This window comes from Sapajus apella, unplaced genomic scaffold (genome assembly GCF_009761245.1).
Source record: "Sapajus apella isolate SASKATOON/1434 unplaced genomic scaffold, GSC_monkey_1.0 scaffold7, whole genome shotgun sequence".
NCBI classification, from domain to species: domain Eukaryota; kingdom Metazoa; phylum Chordata; class Mammalia; order Primates; family Cebidae; genus Sapajus; species Sapajus apella.
The window spans coordinates 1389636-1407468 of record NW_022436947.1 but is presented as its reverse complement, the minus strand read 5'-3'; the positions used below and the strand labels follow the sequence as shown (position 1 = coordinate 1407468).

Here is a 17833-nt window from a genome sequence, read left to right as displayed (position 1 = left end):
TGCCATGTTGGCCAGGCTGATCTCAAACTCCTGACCTCAGGTGATCCACCTGCCTTGGCCTCCCAAAGTGCTGGGATTACAGGTGTGAGCCACCACACCTAGTCAGAGCACCTCATTTCTGTTGCCCATCACAGCTCCTCTTGGCTTTACTGCTCAGCAGCGATGGGACGAAGGGGGGAACACACGGCAGGACAGGCTCCTCTTGGCCTTGGCATAATAAACAGAAAATCCACACGTTTTCCTTACTTTTAATATCTAAGATAAAAAAACCCAACCACCAAAACAATCCATTTGCATGTCAGCGACACGCCTGGTCTCAGGCTCCCTTTCCAGGGCTGTCCTCCCGGCAGCTCCCAGGCCCTCATCCTGGGGAGAGCCCATTCTCGGCCGGAAGCCACCATGGCCTCCAGCTCGGCACCGAGACAACCTGGGACCCAGCCTTGCAGGAAGGCCACCAGGAACTGTTTTTAAAGCATGTGGCCGCACAAGGAGGAAGTTTTCCCTTGAGGTTGAGCTGAGAGTTATTTCTTGTGGAGAAATTTCATTTTATTGCCTAAAAGAAAGAAAATGAGAACATTTCACAGGGCAAGGGACGGTGACATCAGTCTTGCCCCTTTCACCCAGAAGTGGTGTGGGTAACGGGGCCCCCACGCCGCCCCAGGGAGCCTCATCCCTTGCTCTGGAGAAACCGAAGGGGGTGTTCTTTCCAGAGATTCCCCTGTGGTCTTCCTCAGACTTGGGGGTGTTTGAAAGGAAGACCATCAGAGCTGTTTAGGAGGGCTGGCTTCTGCTCTGGTAGTAAAGGAAGCACTGAATCAACACATCACTCAGGAGCCAAGGGAAGAGAAAGTGCACAGCAATGTGTGTATATTTAAAACACTCCTCTTCCAGGCAGCCCTCCGTCCTGCAGGAGGCACAGACATGGCACCCTTGCAGGCCCTGTGGGAGGGCCTCACTGCTGCAGACGCTTCCCTACTGGGGCCTCCGTCCTGTTTTCCTGTTGTCTTCTTCATCCACCCTTTCCCTGTCAGTGCCTCTTTACTGATTAAACTGCAGTCCTTGTAAGTCTCACATTTCTACTTTCCAGGGGAATTTTGGACACCAGTGCGAGTCTTTGTTGCCAGACATCCTTGTCGGGTTCCCACCATGCTCCCTTGGCTCAGTTCCCCTGAGGTTTTAGAGTGTAGATCATGGAGAAAGAAGATAGCAAGAAAGCCCAGGGGCCCAGAAAAAGGGGGTGCTGGGGGCACTGCTTCCTTTGTTTCCTCTTTGGGGACAGATGAGAACCGGGAGTTAAAATGCCCGTAGCATCTGCCCAGGGCAGGCCGTAGGGCTCTGTGTTATTCAGGGTGCTGGCTCCAGTGGAGGGAACTGGCTGGGACTCCGTGATAGACAGCTCAGAGGCACGAGGGCTGGGGACCCAGAGCCCGGGGCCTTACCTAGTCCCTTCAGGAACTTATTGACGCCGCTGTGCTCGCCACTGGGGAGGGTTTCCAGATACTCTTGGGCTCGGACCTCAAACAGACCTGTTAACCAGAGAAATCCCAGCCATTTTAGGTCTTGGTCTTTGCATGTCTAAACGTGTCCATTTCCTCCCTACCAGAGAAAACAGAAACCTTCTTCCTGAGAGTAAGCTGCTCCCATAAACATGCTGTGAATCAGGAGATGTATAAGGGTTTTACTGCCCTTATCGTTGCCCCACCTGTGCAGTAACTGTCTTTGGAAGGCTGTAAAGTCACCTCCTAGATAAAATCCTATTTTTATTCAACAAACGCCTTCCAAGCGTCTACACTGTGCCAGGCAGGTGTTTTTTTAATTTTTTTTTTTTTTTTTAAAGACGAGGTTTCACCATGTTGGTCAGGCTGGTCTTAAACTCCTGACCTCAGGTGATCCGCCCGCCTTGGCCTCCAAAGTGCGTGGATTACAGGCGTGAGCCACCACGCCCGGCCGTGGCAGGCGGTTTTAAAGATGAACCATACTGATCTGGCTCAGGAGTGCCCATGTGCTGCCATTTCCCTGTATTCTCCCAAAAGAGGGCCCTGGCCAGGTGGCTTAGTTTTCCCGGAGTCCCTCTGTGGAGGGAGGATAGCTGGACAGGCCAACTCCTAGGCAGCTTCAGACCCCTAGGGTCTGAGGTTCGGGCACTCTGTCTTCACTGCTGACTGATCTTTCATGGACAGAGGATTTTTTTTTTTTTTTTTTTTTTTTTATTTTTGAGTTTTGCTCTTGTCACCCAGAATGGTGTGCAACCTCCATCTCCTGGGTTCAAACGATTTTCCTGCCTCAGTTGCCCGAATAGCTGGGATTACAGTTACCTGCCACAATGCCCAGCTAACTTTTTTTGTATTTTTAGTAGAGACAAGGTTTTATCATGTTGGTCAGGCTGGTCTTAAACTCCTGGCTTCAGGTGATCCACCCGCCTCAGTCTCCTAAAGTGCTGGGATTACAGGCATGAGCCACTGCGCCAGCCTTTTTTTTGGAGACAGAGTTTAGCTGTGTTGTCCAGGCTGGAGTGTAATGGCTGGATCGCGACTCTCTGCAAGCTCTGCCTCCCGGGTTCAAGCGATTCTCCTGCCTCAGCCTCCTGAGTAGCTGGGATTACAGGCGTCTGCCACCAGACCTGGCATTTTTGTATTTTTAGTAGAGACAGGGCTTTACCAAGTTGGCCAGGTTGGTCTCGAACTCCTGCCCTGAGATGACCTGCCTGCCTAGGCCTCCCAAAGTGCTGGGATTACAAGCGCACGCCACTGCACCTGGCCTTTTCCAGGTAGGTTTTTTTTTTTCCTGAGATGGAGTTTCACTCTTGTCGTCCAGGCCGGAATGCAATGGCACAATCTTGGCTCACTGCAACCTCTGCCTCCTGGGTTCAAGTGATTCTCCTGCCTCAGCCTCCTGAGTAGCTAGAATTATAGGTATGCGCCACCACACCCGGCTAATTTTTGTATTTTTAGTAGAGATGGGGTTTTACCATGTTGGTCAGTCTGGTCTCGAACTCCTAACCTCGTGGTCTGCCCACCTTGGCCCTCCTAAAGTGCTGGGATTAAGGTGTGAGCCACCAGGCCTGGCCTCCAGGTAGCTTTTAAGCTTGTGTGTCTCCCACCTCTCTTACCAAGTGATCGGTAAAGAGATATTTAAATGTATCTGGGAGATCTATTAATATTTAAAACACTCCTTTGGCAGGTGCCTCCTGTAACTCATACTCTCCAATCAGCTTTTCCTTTTTTTTTTGAGATGCAGTCTCACTCTCCCAACCAGGATGGAGTACAGTGACATGATCTCGGCTATTGCAACCTTCACCTCCCAGACTCAAGTGATCCTCCCACCTCAGCCTCCGAGTAGCTGGGACCACAGGTGCACACCACCATGCCGGTCTAATTTTTTAAAATATTTTTTGGGCCGGGCGCAGTGGCTCAAGCCTGTAATGCCAGCACTTTGGGAGGCCGGGGCAGGTGGATCACGAGGTCAAGAGATCGAGACCATCCTGGTCAACATGGTGAAACCCCATCTCTACTAAAAATACAAAAAATTAGCTGGGCATGGTGGTGCGTGCCTGTAATCCCAGCTACTCAGGAGGCTGAGGCAGGAGAATTGCCTGAACTCAGGAGGCAGAGATTGCGGTGAGCCGAGATTGCGCCATTGCACTCCTGCCTGAGTAACATGAGTGAAACTCCGTCTCAAAAAAAAAAAAAAAAATATATATATATATATATATATTTTTTTTTTTGTAGATAAGGGGTTGCGCCATGTTGTCCAAGCTGGTCTCAAACTCCTGACCTCAGTGATCTGCATGCCTCGGCCTCCCAAAGTGCTGGGATTACAGGTGTGAGTCACCTACTACACCCAGCCTGAGAATTTCACCAATTTGGAAAGAATTTGATAGAAGGAGACCTTGCGATAGACGCTGGAGTGTGGTTCTGGGAGAGGCCAGCAGAGGGAACAGAGAAGGCAGGGGAGGAGGCCTTTCCACCAGCTCAGTCAGGGCATGCCTGCAAGCTCTCCAGGGGGATGGGGACGCTGTCCTGTCTGTGCCCTTGCCCTGTGATCTTTCTCCCTGCTCATCAGCCACCTGGAATATGGGCACCTCTAGCTGACTCGGCGCCAACAGAGAAGACACCCCTAACCTTTGACATCCTGCCGGCGCAGCTCCCGCTCCTGGATGAAGCCTCGGAACATCTGAGTCTCCATGAAGACCTCTAGGAAGCGGCGGAGACTCTTGGAGGAGACAGCTTTGCGGAAGGCATCCCGCTGCAGGGTTCTCTCCTCGCGCTCGCCCAATGTCAGGAACAAGGAGTAGTGTCCCACAATCTCCACGAAGAAGCGGACAAAGGCTTCAGACACTACCTCATTCAAGGGGCTGGACTCTGGACCTGAGTAAGGGGAGGAAGGGCTAGGAACGGTGAGGACTGACAGGCCGGGCCACACCAATTAGTAATCAAAATACAGTAACTAACTGCCAGTTCCCTCGATGGAAACTGTGATTATCCAGGAGGGAGGTTACCTTAGGTTACTAAGACATTTCTTTCCCCACTTAATTTTTTAGAGACTGGGTTTCTTCATGTTGGCCAGGCTGGTCTGGAACTCTCCACCTCAGGTGATCCTCCTGCCTTGGCCTCCCACCACGCCCGGCCTCCACTAAATTTTTTCAATTAAAAAACTTTTTGTTTTTTTTTGAGATGGAGTCTCGCACTGTCTCCCAGATGGCAGTGCAGTGGCATGATCTCGGCTCACCGCAACCTCCGCCTCCTGGGTTCAGGCAATTCTCCTGCCTCAGCCTCCTGAGTAGCTGGGACTACAGGTGTGCGCCACCATGCCCAGCTAATTTTTTTGTATTTTTAGTAGAGATGGGATTTCACCATGTTTGCCAGGATGGTCTCGATCTCCTGACCTTGTGATCTGCCCCCAGCCTCCCAAAGTGCTAGGATTATAGGCATGAGCCACCTCGCCTGGCCTAAGTTTAAATTTTTTAAAAAGTTATTTATTTATATATTTTTGAGATGGAGTCTTACTCTGTCACCCAGGCTGAGACAATCCTGGCTCACTGCAACCTCTGTCTCCTGGGTCAAGCAATTCCTCTGCCTCAGCCTCCCAAATAGCTGCAATTATTCGTGTGTACCATCACACCCAGCTAATTTTTGTCTTTTTATTTTTTTCATTTTTATGGAGAATGGGGGTCTCACTATATTGCCCACGTAGGACTCGAACTCCTGGGCTCAAGCTATCCTCCTGCCTCTGCCTCTCTAAGAGCTGGGATTACAGGCGTGAGCCACAGGGCCCAGAACACCCAACTAATTTTTGTATTTTTAGTAGAGATGGCGTTCCACCATGTTGGCCAGGCTGGTCTCGAACTCTTGACCTCAAGTGATCCGCCCACCTCGGCCTCCCAAAGTACTGGGATTACAGGCGTGAGTCACTGCACCTGGACTTTTATATTTTTTTTGAGATGGAGTCTTGCTCTGTCATGCAGGCTGGAGTGCAGTGGTATGATCTTAACCCACTGCAACCTCTTCCTCCTGGGATCAAGCGATTCTCCTGCCTCAGCCTCCCAAGTAGCTAGGATTACAGGCATTTGTCACTACTTCCAACTAATTTTTTTTTTTTTTTTGAGACGGAGTTTCACTCACGTTACCCAGGCTGGAGTGCAATGGCGCGATCTTGGCTCACCGCAACCTCCGCCTCCCGGGTTCAGGCAATTCTCCTGCCCCAGCCTCCTGAGTAGCTGGGATTACAGGCACGCGCCACCATGCCCAGCTAATTTTTGTATTTTTAGTAGAGACGGGGTTTCACCATGTTGACCAGGATGGTCTCGATCTCTTGACCTCGTGATCCACCCGCCTCGGCCTCCCAAAGTGCTGGGATTACAGGCATGAGCCACCGCGCCCGGCTCCAACTAATTTTTATATTTTCAGTAGACACCTGGTTTCACCATGTTGGCCAGGCTGGTCTTGAACTCCTGACTTCAGGTGATCCACTTGCCTTGGCCCCCCAGTGTGCTAGGATTATAGGCATGAGCCACCACGCCTAGCCACAGTTTTTAATTTTTGATTTTTTTGAGATGGGGTCTTACTCTGTTGCCCAGGCTGGAGTGCAGTGGTGTGGCTCATGGCAGCCTCAACCTCCTGAGCTCAAGGGATCCTCCTGCCTCAGCCTCCCGAGTAGCTGGGACCACGGGCATGTGCCACCATGCCCAGATAATTTCCACACACCCCTGTTAAACAGGTACTTTAGGGCCAAAATGGGGAGGTGGGAAAATCTTTCCCACAATTCATAGTGAGAATGAAATCCAGACAAAGAAAATGAGGCCGGGGTTTCTCTCCTTATGTCTCTCTCACCCATGTTCCTACTTGGCCCAGAACCAAGAGGAAGGGAGGGCACTGCCCATTTGTTCCCAGACCCTGAGAGTGGAAGGGAGGGACACATGGGAGGTGGCTGAACACTTACCGTGCCTGCCTTCCAGGGGCCCTTCATCCTGCTCACAGGCCAGCTCGTTCCTCTGTTCCAGAATGCGTTCCAGGGCCACCTGAAGCTTCCGGGGCAGGATGGAGTCCTCATCATCCATCTGGAAAGCAGAAGCAGCAGGTGGGCTTGTGGATGGTGGCTGTGTCCAGGCCGCAGGTCACACTGGCAGTGCAGGCCTGGCTCAGTCCCCAGTTTCATGGAAGGAATACAACTGAGAGCCAGAGGTCTGAGGTTTGAATCTTGAGCCTACTTTTTTTTTTTTTTGAGATAGAGTTTCGCTCTTGTAGCCTAGGCTGGAGTACAATGGCGTGATCTTGGTTCACTGCAACCTCCGCCTCCCAGGTTCAGGCAATTCTGCCTTAACCTCCCGAGTAGCTGGAACTACAGGTGCATACCACCACACTGGGCGAATTTTTTTGTATTTTTAGTAGAGATGGGGTTTCACCACGTTGGCCAGGCTGGTCTCAAACTCCTAACCTCAGGTGATCCGCCCAGCTTGGCCTCCCAAAGTGCTGGGCTTACAGGCATGAGCCACTGTGCCTGGCCTACTTTTTTTTTTTTTTTGAGACGGAGTTTCGCTCTTGTTACCCAGGCTGGAGTGCAATGGCACGATCTCGGCTCACCGCAACCTCCGCCTCCTGGGTTCAGGCAATTCTCCTGCCTCAGCCTCCTGAGTAACTGGGATTACAGGCACGTGCCACCATGCCCAGCTAATTTTTTGTATTTTTAGTAGAGACGAGGTTTCACCGTGTTGACCAGGATGGTCTCGATCTCTTGACCTCGTGATCCACCCGCCTCGGCCTCCCAAAGTGCTGGGATTACAGGCGTGAGCCACCGCGCCTGGCCCACTTTTTTTTTTTTTTTAATTTGGAGACAAAAGTTTTACTCTTGTAGTCTAGGCTGGACTGCAATGGCGCGATCTTGGCTCACTGCAACCTCTACCTCCCAGGTTTAGGCAATTCTCCTGCCTCAAGCCCTCGAGTAGCTGGAACTACAGGCACATGCCATCACGCCTGGCTAATTTTCTTGTATTTTTAATAGAGACGGGGTTTCACCATGTTAGCCAGGCTAGTCTCAGACTCCTAACCTCAACTGATCTGCACGCCTTGGCCTCCCAAAGTGCTGGGATTACAGGCGTGAGCCACTTCACCAGGCTAAGCCTACTTTTTACAAGCAACGGGGAGGCTCATTTTCCCCACTTGTAAAATGGACAACCAATCAATCTGTGTACTTTGTTGTGAAGCTAAAATGCAGTACAATTACCCTGTGAAAGGGCTTGGCACTGAGAGGATATTCAATACATAATTTCCACTTCCCCATCCTGTAGGGTAGCCAGTGCTAACCAGGGGATTCTGGCCAGGGCAGACGGCCTGCGTGACCCAAGGCTGGCTTGGGATCAAACCCCGTCTCTACTAAAAATACAAAAATACACACACACACACACAAAATTAGCTGGGCGTGGTGGCGCATGCTTATAATCCCAGCTACTTGGGAGGCTGAGGCAGGAGAATCACTTGAATCTGACAGGTGGAGGCTGAAGTGAGCTGAGGTTGCAGTGAGCCAAGATTGCACCATTGCATGGCAGCTTGGGCAACAGGAGCAAAACTCCATCTCAAAAAACAAACAAACAAAACACAAACCAGCATTAATGCTACTAAACTTTTTAGCAACGTGGCAACATTTAGAAGTAATCCATCAGAATGCCCAGAGAAATTTTCTGTAATTACTTTAGTTACTTCTTGCAAGATCTGATAGAAGTTAGGCCTCTTGGGCCAGGTGTGGTGGCTCACGCCTGTAATACCAGCAGTTTGGAAGGCTGACGCGGGCGGATCACCTGAGGTCAGGAGTTCAACACCCACCTGACCAACATGGTACAACCCTGTCTCTACTAAAAATACAAATTTAGCTGAGTGTGGTGGCGCATGCCTGTAATCCCAGCTACTTAGGAGGCTGAGGCAAAAGAATTGCTTGAACCCAGGAGGCGGAGGTTGCAGTGAGCCTAGATTGTGCCACTGCACTCCAGCCTGGGCAACAGGGCGAGACTCCATCTCAAATAAATAAATAAATAAATAAGAAGAAGTTAGACCTCTCTAGCAAATGATAAAAAGAAAATAGATGTGTGTGGGCCAGGCGCGGTGGCTCATGCCTGTAATCCCAGCACTTTGGGAGGCTGATGTTGGCAGATCACGAGGTTAGGAGTTCAAGTTCAGCCTGGCCAACATGGTGAAACCCTGTCTCTACTGAAGATATAAAACATTAGCTGGGCATGGTGGCGCGCGCCTGTAGTCCCAGGCCGAGGCAGGAAAATAGCTTGAACCTGGGAGTTGGAGATTGCAGTGAGCCAAGATTGTGCCACTGTACTCCAGCCTGGGTGACAGGGCGAGACTCTCAGAAAAAAAAAAAAAAGAAAATATATGTGTGTTACTTACTTCCTCTGCTAATGGAACTAACTGATGATGATTATCAAAATATATGAATGTACTAAAACAATTTAAAATCATTCATAATCTGTCTCCTTTCAGTCTCCCTCCCCAAGACAAGCATTAATGTTTTAGTGAGTTTTCCTTTTTTTTCCCCTCTTTTTCTCTCCTTTTTTTTCTTCAGGAAAGGGTTTCACTCTATCACTCTGACTGAAATACAGTGGCATGATCTCAACTCACTGCAGCCTTGACCTCCCAGGCTTAAGCAATCCTCCTGCCCCAGCCTCCTGAGTAGCTGCTGGGACTACAGGTGCACACCAGCAAGCCTGGGTAATTATTTTATGTATATATGTATTTTTTTTTTTTTGAGACGGAGTTTCGCTCTTGTTACCCAGGCTGGAGTGCAATGGCGCCATCTCGGCTCGCCGCAACCTCCACCTCCTGGGTTCAGGCAATTCTCCTGCCTCAGCCTCCTGAGTAGCTGGGATTACAGGCACGCGCCACCATGCCCAGCCAATCTTTTGTAGTTTTTAGTAGAGACGGGGTTTCACCGTGTTGACCAGGATGGTCTCGATCTCTTGACCTCGTGATCCACCCGCCTCGGCCTCCCAAAGTGCTGGGATTACAGGCGTGAGCCACCGCTCCCGGCCAATATATATGTATTTTTTTGAGATGGAATTTTGCTCTTGTTGTCCAGGGTGGAGTGTGCAATGGTGTGATCTCGGCTCACTGTAACCTCTGCCTCCCGAGTTCAAGCGATTTTCCTGCCTCAGCCTCCTGAGTAGCTGGGATTACAGGGATGTGCCACCATGCCTGGCAAATTTTGTATTTTTAGTAGAGACAGGGTTTCTCCATGTTGATCAGGCTGGTCTGCAACTACCAACCTCTGGTGATCTGCCCGCCCCGTTCCCCCAAAGTGCTGAGATTACAGGTGTTGAGCCACCGTGCCTGGCTATTTTTAAATTTTTTAAAAAATTTATTTATTTATATATTTTTTAGATGGAGTTCCACTTTGTCTCCCAGGCTGGAGGGCAATGGTATGATCTTGGGTCACTGCGACCTCTGCCTCCCAGGTTTAAGCGATTCTCCTGCCTCAGTCCCTCGAGTAACTGGGACTACAGGTACGTGCCACCATGCCCAGCTTTTTCGTATTTTTAGTGGAGACAGGGTTTTGTCATGTTGGCCAGGCTGGTCTCGAATTCCTGACCTCAGGTGATCCCCTGGCCTCAGCCTCCCAAAGTGCTGGGATTACAGGCATGAGCCATCGCGCCCAGCCAATGTTACAAGTGTTTTGTAGAGACCAGGGTCTCACCATGTTGTTCCAGGCTGGTCTTTAACTCCTGGGCTCAAGTGATCCTCCTGCCTCAGCCTCTGGAGGTGCTGGGATTATAGGTTTGAGACACCAGGCTGGGCCAAATATTATTTAAATGCATGTTGAAGCTGGGCATGGTCATGCACGCCTCCAGCTACTCAGGAGGCTGAGGTGGCAAGATCACTTGAGGTCAGGAGTTTGAGACCAGCCTGGGCAACATAGTGAGATCCCATCTCTCTCTTTTTTTTTTTTGAGATGGAGTCTCATTCTGTCACCCAGGCTGGAGTGCATGGTGCGATCTCAGCTCACTGCAATTTCTGCCTCCTGGTTTCAAGCAATTCCCCTAAGCCTCCAGAGTAGCTGGGACTACAGGCCCCCACCACCACGCCTGGCTAACTTTTATATTTTTAGTAGAGACAGGGTTTCACCACATTAAGCAGGCTGGTCTCGAACTCCTGACCTCAAGTGATCCACTCATCTCAGCCTCCCAAAGTGATATGATTATAGGCGTGAGCCACTGCACCCAGCTTTTTAAAAAATTAAAAAGCATATTGAAAAATGGAGGTGCCTATAGTTATAAGATTACAAAGATTCTTTTTCTAATTGTTAGAAAACCATTTTGTGTCAGAACACATGAACATCAATCCTTTGCCCAAACCCTTCCTCTTTGCCCCTTGCCTTCTGGCATGTCCTCAGCCTAGCTCAGTCCTGGGGTCACACAGCTCTGCCACCCTGCTCTGCAATCCCATAGAGCCTTTCCAAGGCTGGAGAGCTGAGCCCCCAACAACAAATAGGTAAAGACAAAGGGAGCAGGAGGCCGCCACTGGCCTTTTCACTCACCTGTCTGAGGAACCGGCTATTGACGAGGTCAACCACAAGGACCTGTGAGATGAGAGGAAAGGGGCTGTTACCGTCTCCAGGGCTTCTGGGATAGGGATGGACTCTTAGCCATCTTCCTTCCTGGCACCCAGAGAGGCAGCTGGGGCGGGGCTGGGGGTGAGCCATTTGTGGTTTCTTGATATTTACACCGTAGCCACAGATGGTGAAGAGGGACTAGGGAGGGTCTTTTCTGAACTGCATGCTTTCTTTTTTTTTTCTTTTTTTTTCTTTTATTGAGATGGGGTCTTGCTCTGCCACCCAGGCTGGAGTGCAGTGGTTGATCTCAGCTCACTGCAACCTCCGCCTCCCAGGTTCAAGCTATTCACCTGCCTCAGCATGCTGAGTAGCTGGGACTACAGGCATGTGCCACCACACCCGGCTGATTTTTGTATTATTAGTAGAGATGGGGTTTCACCATATTGGCCAGTTTGGTCTTGAATTCCTGACCTCGTGATCTGGCATGAGCCACTGTGCCTGGCCACTGAATGCTTTCAACACTGACACCGCAGCCTGGGACGCATGTGTGCTGTGGGTGGGACTCCCTGGCTGGCTCTCACCCTGGCTGAGGCAGAGCTTCTCAGGCTGCTTTTTGGGTGTGGGCTACTGAGGTGGGCAAAAGACACTGCAGGCCTCCGTGGTTCCCACCCGAGGGCCCCTGCCTGGTCCTTCCCCCAGCTCCCCACTTAGCCGTGTCATTTCTCTCCAGGGGAGAGGAGGAGAGAAACTCACCTGGAGACTGGGTTAGGCTTTGGGTTTTCATTGCTGAAGGCTTTTGGGATAAAGCATTCCCCTCCCCCCCACCCCCCCACGGCGCTGCACTCCTCAGAGTGAGAATGAGACCTGGGGCCAGGACCAGGGTGGGGCAAGTGACGTGCCTAGGAAGCAAAGGTCACAGGCACGAGACCCTCACTCAGATGCCAGCCAAGATCACTGGCCATAATGGGGGAGGAGCCAGGGGCCTGGATGGTCACCATAACAACCGCTGGAAACGTGTGGGTTCTCCCACACCCCAGAGACCTGCCCAGGAGCAGAGGGCTGCCTCTCCTTCCTTGCCACTCATACTCTTGAGGGTTGAATGAGCCACTACACAGGGCACCAGATGCACTCCTGGCGGTCTTCAAATCTGCACTGAAAGTCCTAAGGCTGGTGGGCGATGTTTAATGGGGCGTTAGGACTATCTGAGCAAGGAGAGGAGCAGCTTCGAGGAACCCAGGCAGAACTGCAGGACAGAGGGACAGGCGTTCCTCCTGGTGCTTCAGGACTGAGTAGCATTATTTAAGCTTCCCTCTCTGAGGGCTGGAAGCCTCCAGTCCTGGGTTGGAAACCATTTCGAGGAAGGGGCTGGGCTAAATACCTCCAGAAGTTCCAAGCAGGACTTTCCCCACTTCGATGCCAAACTGGACAGCCAGAACTTGGGGATTAAAAATGTTATTAATGGATATGACAAAGGACTGGATCTTGCTAGCTCCCCAGTGTGGAGGAGTGGGTGGGAGGTGGGGGAGGGGAGAGGGCTATGAATGACTTGAGAGTTTTGACATCTGGCTAAATTGCTCTTTGCTGCCCTTCTCAAGGGGTGCTCATACCAGGCATTCCACTTGGAAGGGAAAACTGTTTGCAGTCACTGAGGGTCTGAGTGAGTACGCCTCTGGGCAGGACTCATGGCACATAAGCCCTGGTGGCCCCCACGCCCTGCTCCCCGACACTGGGGGCCCTGAGAACCACTCCGTCACGCCTGCAGGGCCGGCCCGCTGCAGGGAGGAGAATCAGCCCGAGCAGGAGCTCACCTCTTCTAGCGGCAGCTCCCTGAGCAGCGGCAGTGAGCTGGAGAGCAGCCCGATGAGGAAGGGTGTCGGCGAGCACACGATGTCCACCATGGCGGGCGGCAGCACCGGGATGTAGGTGTGCTGCCAGGTGAAGGGGTAGATCAGCGCCACCATCGCGTGGCAGCATTTGGACAGGGTGCTGCAGCCAGGGAGAGAAGAGGGAGAGAGGCTGGCTCAGCGAGGGCCCAGGGGAGCCCCCAGGGGAGAAGGCTCTTCCCAGAGGCAGGATGATTTGGAAGGTACACATGTGGATCGGGTAGAGCAAATGACAGTCTCAGCACAGGCCAGGCCAGGCACTTAGAGCTACGCGAGAGGCTTGGAGGCACAGCTACAGGGACGAGTTTAATGTCTTGGATAATTTTTTTTTTTTTTGAGTCAGAGTTTCGCTCGTTACCCAGGCTGGAGTGCAATGGTGCAATCTCGGCTCACTGCAACCTCCGCCTCCTGGGTTCAGGCAATTCTCCTGCCTCAGCTTCCTGAGTAGCTGGGATTACAGGCACGCGCCACCATGACCAGCTAATGTTTTGTATTTTTAGTAGAGACGGGGTTTCACCATGTTGACAAGGATGGTCTCGATCTCTTGACCTCGTGATCCACCCGCCTCGGCCTCCCAAAGTGCTGGGATTACAGGCGTGAGCCACCGCGCCCGGCCTCTTGGATAATTTTTACAAGTGTGCTTTCACATGTGAGCTATAATCCCCAAACCCTCCCCCCAGCCCACCTTTTTGTGAGTTATACTCTTGTAAGGTTTTTATTTATTTATTTTATTTTAATTTTTTTGAGAGAAGTCTCACTCTGTTGCCCAGGCTGGAATGCAATCATGAGGTCAAGAGATCAAGACCATCCTGGCCAACATGGTGAAAACCTGTCTCTACTAAAACAAACAAACAAACAAACAACAACAACAACAACAAAAAACTAACTGGGTGTGGTGGTGCATGCCTGTAATCCCAGCTACTCAGGAGGCTGAGGCAGGAGAATCACTAGAACCCGGGAGGTTGAGGTTGCAGTGAGCCAAGACTGCACCACTGCACTCCAGCCTGGCGACAGAGTGAGACCTGAGACTGTCTCAAAAAAAAAAAGAGAAAAGTTGATGAACAATGAAGATGAATCTAAGCAGATACCCCTGATATCAGGAGCCTATAATCACATTGTCATAAAAGTCTCCTGACCCCTAAAAAAAAAAAATCAATTAGCTCTGGCTTACTTGAGGAGAAAATATATGAATTAAAAGATGCTGGCAGGTCAGGAGTTTGAGACCAGATTGGCCACCATGGTGGAACCCCATCTCTACTAAAAATACAAAAATTAGCTGGGTGTGGTGCTGGGTGCCTGTAGTCCCAGCTATTCAGGAGGTGGAGGCAGGAGAATCGCTTGAGTCTGGGAGGTGGAGGTGCCTGTGGTCCCAGCTACTCAGGAAGCTGAAGTGGGAAGATCACTTGAATCTGTGAGATTGAGGCTGCAGTAAAACAAAATCATCATTGTATGTGATAAATACATGCAGTTTTTTTGGGAAACGGAGTCTCGCTCTATCACCCAGGCTGGAGTGCAGTGGCACGATCTCAGCTCACTGCAACCTCCGCCTCTCGGGTTCAAGCAATTCTCCTGCCTCAGCCTCCCGAGTAGCTGGGCCTACAGGCACACATATTTGTAAATTTGTAAATTTTGTATTTTTACACATACAAATTTTTGTATGTGTAAAATTCCTCAGCATTTGCTTGCCTGGAAAGAATTGTATCTCTCTTTCACTTACAAAGCTTATTTTGGCTGAATATAAAGTTCTGGATTGAAAATTCTTTAAGGATGTTGAATATTGGTCCCCACTCTCTTCTGGCTTTTAGGGTTTCAGCTAAAAGGTCTTCTGTTAGTCTAATGGGCTTTCCTTCATAGGTGACCTGGCCCTTCTCTCTGGATAGGCTTAATTTTTGTATGTGTAAAAATACAAATATTAACACCATGCCCAGCTAATTTTTGTATTTTTAGTAGAGATGGGTTTTCACCATGTTGGCCGGGATGGTCTCGATCCACCGGCCTTGGCCTCCCAAAGTGCTGGGATTACAAGCATGATCTACCGCGCCCGGCAAATACATGCAATTTTTATATGACAATTAAAAATAATTAAAAATAAAAAATATATGTACACATAGCCTTTTTCATTCCCCAATTTGGGGGCCCCTGGACTAATAACGGTAATATGGAATCTTGTTCATTTATCACCTAAGTCTCTTAACCTTCCTGTTCCCTGTCTTTGCAAATAATCATTCTCCTGATATACACTGGAGTCATGAAATACCTCTTAGTAGCATGGCATCCATGTATCGCACTGACATTTGGTCATTGCCTTTTCTTTCAAATGATCACCCCCAAATGAGAGAAACGCTACCCCAAGATTTCATTCTTATCACTATACTGTCTTCTTTATTAGCTGGGTAAGAGTAAGACATTGCATTTGGAAGATACCAAGAAAAAAAGAGAGAATAATGGTGTTAGAACTTACATTAAGGAGAGTAATATCAATCATTCACAGAGCTTAGGTTGAAGTGACTTCTATGTCTTTCTTTTCTTTCTTTTTTTTTTTTTTTGGGACAGGGTCTCACTCTGTGGCTCAGGCTAGGTGCATTGGCATGATCTCAACTCACTGCAACCTCCACCTTCCGTATTCAAGCGATTTTCCTGCCTCAGCCTCCTGTGTAGCTGGGATTACAGGCACGCACCACCATACCCAGTTAATTTTTGTATTTTTGGTAGAGACGGGGTTTCACCACGTTGGCCAGGCTGGTCTCGAACTCCTGACTTCAGGTGATCTGCCTGCTTAGGCCTCCCAAAGTGCTGGAATTACAGGCGTGAGCCACTGTGCCTGGCCTCTTTCAGATTTTAAAGGTAGGAAAAGTTTGCTTATACCCATTACTGGAGGTAGTAAAAAAAAAAAAAAAAAAGTAGGAAAAGTGAGGCTAAATGAGACTAAAGTAACCTCTGAATGTAGGGTGGGGCAGAGTAGGAAGAGAAGGGTCCTGTAGACTGGAGGAGGCAGGGCTGCGGCCCAGAGGAATGCAGGTGTTAGGAGACACCCTACGAACCAGGCACAGTGGCATGTACCTGTAGTCCCAGCTACTAAGTCCCAGAGGGTGAGGTGGGAGGGTCTCTTGAGCCCTGGAGTTCAAGTCCAGCCTGAGCAATAGAGTTAGATCCCCATCTCCGAAACAAAAATTACCTGTATATAAAAGGGAGGCACAGGGAGGATAGCCTATGTGGGTTTTGTTTTTTGCAATTATTGCAACAGAAAAACAAACATACGTTTGACTTTTTTTCCCAACTCAAAGAAAAGGCTGCCTGCCTTTTGATCTTCTTCTGGTCTCACTCCTAGAAGGAGGAAGTACAAGGGGCTGCTCCCTTCTCGATGCACTGCCCTAGGGACTCCTAGTTAAAGCCCTGTGTTGCCTGCAGTGGTGGGAGGCTGTGGTTCAGCTGCAGTGAGTGTGAACCATCTGGAGAAGGTCGTGGGAGCCAGGTCAGGAAAGATGACCAGCCATGCCGGTGCTAGATGCGGAGGGTGGTGGAGAATGTGACAGAAAGCAAGCCAGAGTCCACTGAGTGAACTGGGTGCATGGCGCTCCAGGACAGCAGTGTTCAGACTTGATGGAGCAAATGATGACGACTCAGCTGGGGAACCAACTGGCCACATGGGAGGTGCTGCCACTGTTTGTTGACTGTCTCCTGTAGCAAGTGTTGCTTTGAGTAGTCTGAGCCCACTGTTGTAGCTGCAGCGAAGGTTTCCGCACCTGCGTATCATGAACACCTCGTTAGCCGGAGCCCATGGAGCACAGGTGCTGGGGACAATATGGCAACAAGCAGGCAGTTCCTTGAAGGGGTCTCATTCCTCTTGCTCTCTAGCCCACATTAATGGTTTTTCTTTGTTGTTGTTGTTTTTGAGACGGAGTCTTGCTCTGTTGCCCAGACTGGAATCCAGTGACTCATTGAGACCTCCATCTCCTGGGTTCAAGTGGTTCTCCTGCCTCAGCCTCCCGAGTAGCTGGGATTACAGACATATGCTACCAAAGCCTAGCTAATTGTTTTTTTTCAAGACAGAGTCTTGCTCTGTCACCCAGGCTGGAGTGCAATGGCACTATCTCAGCTCACTGGAACCTTTGCCTCCCGGGTTCAAGGAATTCTCCTGCCTCAGCCTCCTGAGTAGCTGGGATTACAGGCGCGTGCCATCACGCTCGGATAACTTTTGTATTCTTAGTGCAGATGGGGTTTCACCATGTTGGCCGGGCTGGTCTCAAATTCCTGACCTCATGATCTGTCTACCTCGGCCTCCCAAAGTGCTGGGATTACAGGTGTGAGCCACCATGCCCAGCCCACACCAATGTTCTAAAAATAATTATAATCCTAAACACTAAAAGGAAAGGTCAAATTCTGTGCATAATTCCATGAGTGGCAGCTTTTCCCTCAAAATAAATGATAGAGGATGAAAGGATTATTATTATTATTATTATTTATTTTTTTTTTTTTTTTAAGACGGGGTTTCACCATGTTGGTCATGGCTGGTCTTGAACTCCCGACCTCAGGTGATCTACCCGCCTTGGCCTCCAAAGTGCTTGGATTACAGGTATGAGTCACTACACCTGGGCAGAAAAGATTATTTTGAATGGAGCTTGTCTTTGTCAATCCCTGATGCAAGTGGTAATGAGATTTTATTCCCTGACTTGTGAAGGCCAGAGGAGCCCTCGTGGAGGGGGAGGGGAGGTGGGCACTGCTGCGACTGGTTGTCTCTTAGGAACATGCTGATAGGCAGTGATTCTGGGGATGCTAAGGATGACTGGTCAAGAGGGCTTCAGAGCGTGGAGGTGGAGGGGCTGGAGGAGAGGCAGTGTTTCTGACGGCAGCCGAGGAGAGTCCTCGCTCGCAGCTGGCTTGCATTACAGTGGTGCGGAGGAGAGGCA

At 50.1% G+C, this 17833-nt stretch overlaps 1 protein-coding gene across 5 annotated transcripts in view; it reads right to left on the bottom strand.

The window, feature by feature from the left end:
- Positions 1-232: 232 nt before the first annotated feature.
- Positions 233-17833, bottom strand: part of DENND2A (DENN domain containing 2A) — a 110685-nt gene continuing 93084 nt past the window's right edge. For 2 of the 5 annotated variants that reach the window (XM_032275812.1, XM_032275813.1), the window contains exons 14-19: positions 12852-13029; positions 11029-11070; positions 6439-6556; positions 4122-4367; positions 1440-1526; positions 233-553 (exon numbers count right to left, since the gene is read on the bottom strand). In XM_032275812.1, the coding sequence (XP_032131703.1) occupies positions 522-553; positions 1440-1526; positions 4122-4367; positions 6439-6556; positions 11029-11070; positions 12852-13029 (703 nt within the window). In that variant the 3' untranslated portion in view covers positions 233-521. The remainder of the gene's footprint in view (positions 554-1439; positions 1527-4121; positions 4368-6438; positions 6557-11028; positions 11071-12851; positions 13030-17833) is intronic. The other 3 variants (XM_032275815.1, XM_032275816.1, XM_032275814.1) reach the window with 2 other exon arrangements.